The 6,432-nt window shown below is 39.0% G+C and overlaps 1 protein-coding gene across 1 annotated transcript; it reads left to right on the plus strand.

Moving 5' to 3' along the window:
• Positions 1-242: 242 nt before the first annotated feature.
• LOC148043658 (uncharacterized) lies at positions 243-1,912 on the plus strand. The gene is made up of 4 exons (XM_087725010.1): positions 243-382; positions 531-662; positions 925-1,062; positions 1,408-1,912. Exons 1-4 carry the CDS (start codon positions 243-245, stop codon positions 1,910-1,912), a joined length of 915 nt encoding a protein of 304 aa, XP_087581136.1.
• Positions 1,913-6,432: the final 4,520 nt, after the last annotated feature.

Below are 6,432 nucleotides of genomic sequence, written 5' to 3' on the forward strand. Positions count from 1 at the left end.
TCATCACATCTTTTTATAACCCTATTCGGTTCACACTTTCAATACAACATTCATCATTTGTCCATTGGCAATGGGACTGGCCATTTTATGAAACAAGTGATGGAAAATTATATTCTAGTAAAGCTTGGAAATAAAGGGTGGAATGTATTGTAATTGTATCAAAAGGTTTATAATTCAAGTACAAAAAAAAAACACCCCAAGGGCCTAATTTCTCTCTGGTCTTCATAATTTGCAGGAAGACAATGGAAATCTCAAAACTTCTGGCAGAAAAAGAGGAGCTCAAAGTCCAAATTCAGAAGCTTATAAAGGAAAACCACCAACTGGCCAAAGAAAAAGAGGAGCTCTGTGAAGAGTATAAAGAGTATAAAGAAGAGAAGAGCAGGTTAAAAAATTTAAATAGCTACCCTGACTTTCTCTTCCTTTCTCAGCTATTTCAATTAGTTTTAATTTTAAACAAGTTTTATAATTCAAATAAAAAAACCTAAGGGAGCTAATTGCACTTTGCTCTTGATATTTTACAGAAAAATTAGTTCAGAGGAATTTGGGCAGCTGGAGAAACTGAGGGAAGAGAACAAGAGACTCCGCTGCAAGGCTCAGAAAGAAGCTGCGGAGAAAGCAGAGCTCCTACATGAGAATAATGATCTCAAGGAAGAACTTTATAGGTGAGAAATATTTAGATAGCGATTTGACTTTTTCTTTCAAATGCAGATTTATTTATTAGATCCCTTAGGCCAGATATACTGGATAAAATAAATATTCCATTCATGTATGTATGTATGTATGTATGTATGTATGTATGTATGTATGTATGTATGTATAACTGAGTAAGAGAGGAGCAATAGTTATAATGGAATGCAATAATAATTAGTAATTCAAGTAACAAATTAAGAGGGATAATATCTATCTGGTCCTCATAATTTACAGAAAGATTGCAGTGATGTCAAAATTGACCGTACAAAGTGAAGAGCTCCGAAACAAAATAGAGATTCTGACCTTCAAAAATATTGAACTTAACGATGAGAAAGAGGAGATCTTCAGAGCGTATGAAGAAATACTGTGCAGGTGAGAAATTTTTAGATAGCCACCACAAAATACTTCTTTCAGAATTTCATATTAGGGTCTCCTTATCTTAGAAAGCTTGGAAAAAACTGACATTCTCCTTACTTTAGAAAGAAATTAACAAACTATGTCTCTTATTCTTTTACATATACAAATCTAGGAGTTAGTCTCATGGAATGGGAAGATACGTATAGAAGAGACTTTTCAATCTCCATCCCCCGGTGCCCAACAATATTTATATACTTTCAGAGTGAGAGTTTCCTGACATCAAAGGAGTTCCCGTTATTTTAACTAAGAATACTTTGTTGTTGACCCAGATTCACAGCTAACGTTCTGATTTTTTTTCAGAAAGGAACTACAGAGGATAGGCCGCTGCACCTTATTGACAGACAGAGACCAGATGGAAGACAAGACAGAAACTCAAGAGAAAATGAAGCCTCAGATGGCGGAATATGAATTGAACTCCAAATGGCTTAAAGCTTCGATGGACAAAATTAAAAAATCTAAGGAACCAGGGACAAATATTCTGAGGTGGCTGAAGAAATCCCTCAAAGGCCTAAAAGAGGATTCCTCTCAACGGTCAAAACACACCCTGCCAGAATGGCTTAAAGCATCTGCCACCAACCTCCCGGAGGAATGTGCTAAAGCAGCCAGGGAGGATGTAAATGATTGGCTAGAAGCATCAATAAGTCATCTCCAGGAAAAAGGGCCAGAAACGTGCAAGCTAGATGTGGAGGGATGGCTAAAAGCATCTATTATATGCATTCAACATCTACAAAAGTGCAAGTCAGAGTCTCGTGGAAGCCGGGGAAAAAAGGGATGGCTTGCTGAATCAATAGAAAACCTGAAGTAGGGGAGTTCCTGTGGTGACGTCACTGTGCTTAGAGTGGAGGGAAGGAAGCTCTCTCTTCTAACTCTAACTCCTTTGTTTGGGCTCTTTTTTGAGCACTGATGCCAACAAATGGCTTGAAATAGCTATAAAGAATCTTGAGGAAGCAGGACCTAATACGCCACTCCTAAATACTCAGGAATGCCTTGAAGCCTCTATTAAAAGCATTTGGGATCTACAAAAGTCCAGATGAGAAGGTTTGAAAAATCAATAGAGCACCTCAAGAAGCAATGTTCTGAAGGAACCGTGGAAAATATATTTCAATGGCTTCAAGGATCCTTGGGAAGCTTTGCATTTTCTGAAGAACCTATACCACTTCTTGAAAAATGGCTTCAGCAATCCCTGCAAAACTTGGAAAAGGTCCTGCAACATACAAACAAGATGCCAAAAATAGCTTGAAGTATCTGTAAACAGCTTCAACAAGGAAGGACTGTGAAGCATCCCATGTGGTCCTCAGGAATGGCTTGAAGCATCTATTAAGGGCATCCAGGATCTCAAATAATCTAAACAAGCAGGGGAAAGATGAAGGAGAGAGTGACTTGGGTAGAACTTCCTTGCTCGGAAAGAAACTGAAGTATGGATGGATGGCTTCAAACATCTTTAGCAAGTTGCAGACAGCCTGGTTCTACTGCATCCAAAACAGATATGCGAGCATAGCTACAAACATCTCTGCAAAAACTCAATCAAGAATCCCCAGAAGAAGCCAAAAACAATTGTGGAAGAATGGCTCTAGGAATTCAGAGAAAATGCCCTGAAGAATCCAAGCAAAGGGTGAATGATTAGCCTGAGATAGCCTTAAATGACTTCCATGAGGGAGGGCCTGAAACTTCCCATCCATTCCATCTTGGTATATACTTGTCTCTCATTTCTGCTGCTACTAGTGTTACTGCGATCAAGATGACTAAATGAAGAAACTGGAAATGTACCAGCAAGTATTTATTCTTTTGGTTTTCCAGAACTTCTTGGGCCTTTTTGGAGTGAGTGACATACTGTTTTACTAATGGACTACGGTATTCCAACGTGAGCTTCATAACCAATGAACCCTTGTCATCAACAATTTTTATTATTGTGGACTTCCATTTGGGTGTTCGACATATCCCGGCTGATTCTACTCTGATAGGAGGTCTTTGGGGTCACCCTGGAGAGGTGGCGAAGAAGCGAGGGATTACTTGATTCCGGGAGATAGGCAGCTCTCCTGCTTGATCCCAGGAGCCTCCCGACCAGTGGAGAAGAGAGACAGCCATTATGACTGGAATCAAGCTGGAGCAACCGAGCTGAAGTGGTGTATGAAGAGAGGATTGGAACTCAGTGAGATGATTTTCAACTTCTTAGAGACCCACCTAAATAAAAGAAGTTTTAAAAGTCTCCAAAGTGCAGAAAGTGGCAAGTTAATACACGGAGAAAAATTATAGACCCAAAACAGAAATCACATTTTAAAGGAAGAATATGAAGTTTTACAATATAGAAAGACTGAACTGGAATTTTGTTGCTTTTAAAAGTGACTTTGATTTGCCTGCAATATTGTTTGATTGTTGGAAGAAATTCTAAAAAGAATGGTTTTTTTTCTTTTTGTTGAACATTGATAATCAGCTGTTAGAGCTCTCCCTCATCTTGGCACCGAAAATTACAGTTGAGACACCATCTACTGGACAAAGAAGATACTATATTATTATATGGTAAGAAAGAACCTTGAAAAAAAATGAGTTGATATGAAAAAAACAAAAGAAAAGTCAAGAGTTATAAGAAGAGAAAGAAAGTGAAAGGAAAACAACTTCTGGAAGGCTGTCTTTTTGTTTCCCCTTTTTTATCTACTTGTTTTTTTGGTGGCAAAAGTCCAGTCAGAGTCTTGAAAAAGCCTAAGGAAGAGATGATTTGAAAAATCAATAGAGAACATCACGAAGCAATGTTCTGAAGGAACCGTGGAAAATATATTACGATGGCTTCAAGGATCCTTAGAAAGCTCTGCATTTTCTGGAGAACCTATACCACTTCTTGAAAAATGGCTTCAGGAATCCTTGAAAAACTTGGAAAAGGTCCCGAAACATACAAACAAGATGCCAAAAATGGCTTGAAATATCTGTAAACAGCTTCAAAGAGGAAGGACCGTGAAGCATCCCATGTGGTCCTCAGGAATGGCTTGAAGCATCTATTAAGGGCATCCAGGATCTCAAATAATCTAAACAAGCAGGGGAAAGATGAAGGAGAGAGTGACGGGTAGAACTTGCTTGCTCTGAAAGAAACTGAAGTATGGATGGATGGCTTCAAACATCTTTAACAAGTTGCAGACAGCCTGGTTCTACTGCATCCAAAACAGATATGCAAGCATAGCTACAAACATCTCTGCAAAAACTCAATCAAGAATCCCCAGAAGAAGCCAAAAACAATTGTGGAAGAATGGCTCTAGGAATTCAGAGAAAATGCCCTGAAGAATCCAAGCAAAAGGTGAATGAGTAGCTTGAGATAGCCTTAAATGACTTCCATGAGGGAGGGCCTGAAGCTTCCCATCCATTCCACCTTGGTATATACTTGTCTCTCATTTCTGCTGCTACTAGTGTTACTGCGATCAAGATGACTAAATGAACAAACTGGAAATTTACCGGCAAGTATTTATTCTTTTGGTTTTCCAGAACTTCTTGGGCCTTTTTGGAGTGAATGACATACTGTTTTACTAATGGACTATGGTATTCCAACATGAGCTTCATAACCAATGAACCCTTGTCATCAACAATTTTTATTATTGTGGACTTCCATTTGGGTGTTCCACATATCCCGGCTGATTCTACTCTGATAGGAGGTCTTTGGGGTCACCCTGGAGAGGTGGCGAAGAAGCGAGGGATTACTTGATTCCGGGAGATAGGCAGCTCTCCTGCTTGATCCCAGGAGCCTCCCAACCAGTGGAGAAGAGAGACAGCCATTATGACTGGAATCAAGCTGGAGCAACCGAGCTGAAGTGGTGTATGAAGAGCGGATTGGAACTGAGTGAGATGATTTTCAACTTCTTAGAGACCCACCTAAATAAAAGAAGTTTTAAAAGTCTCCAAAGTGCAGAAAGTGGCAAGTTAATACACGGAGAAAAATTATAGACCCAAAAGAGAAATCACATTTTAAAGGAAGAATATGAAGTTTTACAATATAGAAAGACTGAACTGGAATTTTGTTGCTTTTAAAAGTGACTTTGATTTGCCTGCAATATTGTTTGATTGTTGGAAGAAATTCTAAAAAGAATGTGTTTTTTTCTTTTTGTTGAACATTGAGAATCAGCTGTTAGAGCTCTCCCTCATCTTGGCACCGAAAATTACAGTTGAGACACCATCTACTGGCCAAAGAAGATCCTATATTATTATATGGTTGGAAAGAACCTTGAAAAAAATGAGTTGATATGAAAAAAAGAAAAGAAAAGTCAAGAGTTATAAGAAGAGAAAGAAAGTGAAAGGAAAACAACTTCTGGAAGGCTGTCTTTTTGTTTCTCCTTTTTAATCTACTTGTTTTTTTGGTGGCAAAAGTCCAGTCAGAGTCTTGAAAAAGCCTAAGGAAGAGATGGTTTGAAAAATCAATAGAGAACATCACGAAGCAATGTTCTGAAGGAACCGTGGAAAATATATTACGATGGCTTCAAGGATCCTTAGGAAAGCTCTGCATTTTCTGGAGAACCTATACCACTTCTTGAAAAATGGCTTCAGGAATCCTTGAAAAACTTGGAAAAGGTCCCGAAACATACAAGCAAGATGCCAAAAATGGCTTGAAATATCTGTAAACAGCTTCAAAGAGGAAGGACCGTGAAGCATCCCATGTGGTCCTCAGGAATGGCTTGAAGCATCTATTAAGGGCATCCAGGATCTCAAATAATCTAAACAAGCAGGGGAAAGATGAAGGAGAGAGTGATGGGTAGAACTTGCTTGCTCGGAAAGAAACTGAAGTATGGATGGATGGCTTCAAACATCTTTAGCAAGTTGCAGACAGCCTGGTTCTACTGCATCCAAAACAGATATGCAAGCATAGCTACAAACATCTCTGCAAAAACTCAATCAAGAATCCCCAGAAGAAGCCAAAAACAATTGTGGAAGAATGGCTCTAGGAATTCAGAGAAAATGCCCTGAAGAATCCAAGCAAAGGGTGAATGATTAGCCTGAGATAGCCTTAAATGACTTCCATGAGGGAGGGCCTGAAACTCCCCATCCATTCCATCATGGTATATACTTGTCTCTCATTTCTGCTGCTACTAGTGTTACTGCGATCAAGATGACTAAATGAAGAAACTGGAAATTTACCAGCAAGTATTTATTCTTTTGGTTTTCCAGAACTTCTTGGGCCTTTTTGGAGTAAGTGACATACTGTTTTACTAATGGACTACGGTATTCCAACGTGAGCTTCATAACCAATGAACCCTTGTCATCAACAATTTTTATTATTGTGGACTTCCATTTGGGTGTTCGACATATCCCGGCTGATTCTACTCTGATAGGAGGTCTTTGGGGTCACCCTGG

Source organism: Thamnophis sirtalis, unplaced genomic scaffold (assembly GCF_051295495.1).
Source record: "Thamnophis sirtalis isolate CommonGarterSnake01/CBP01778 unplaced genomic scaffold, rThaSir2_p1.2 scaffold_11, whole genome shotgun sequence".
NCBI classification, from domain to species: domain Eukaryota; kingdom Metazoa; phylum Chordata; class Lepidosauria; order Squamata; family Natricidae; genus Thamnophis; species Thamnophis sirtalis.

Excerpts from the sequence above, each read along its gene's own strand:
- LOC148043658 (XM_087725010.1), top strand. The coding sequence starts at position 243 with ATGGAAATCTCAAAACTTCTGGCAGAAAAAGAGGAGCTCAAAGTCCAA. Across the intron at positions 663-924 it reads CTCAAGGAAGAACTTTATAG|AAAGATTGCAGTGATGTCAA; the intron begins GTGAGAAATATT and ends CATAATTTACAG. Across the intron at positions 1,063-1,407 it reads TATGAAGAAATACTGTGCAG|AAAGGAACTACAGAGGATAG; the intron begins GTGAGAAATTTT and ends ATTTTTTTTCAG.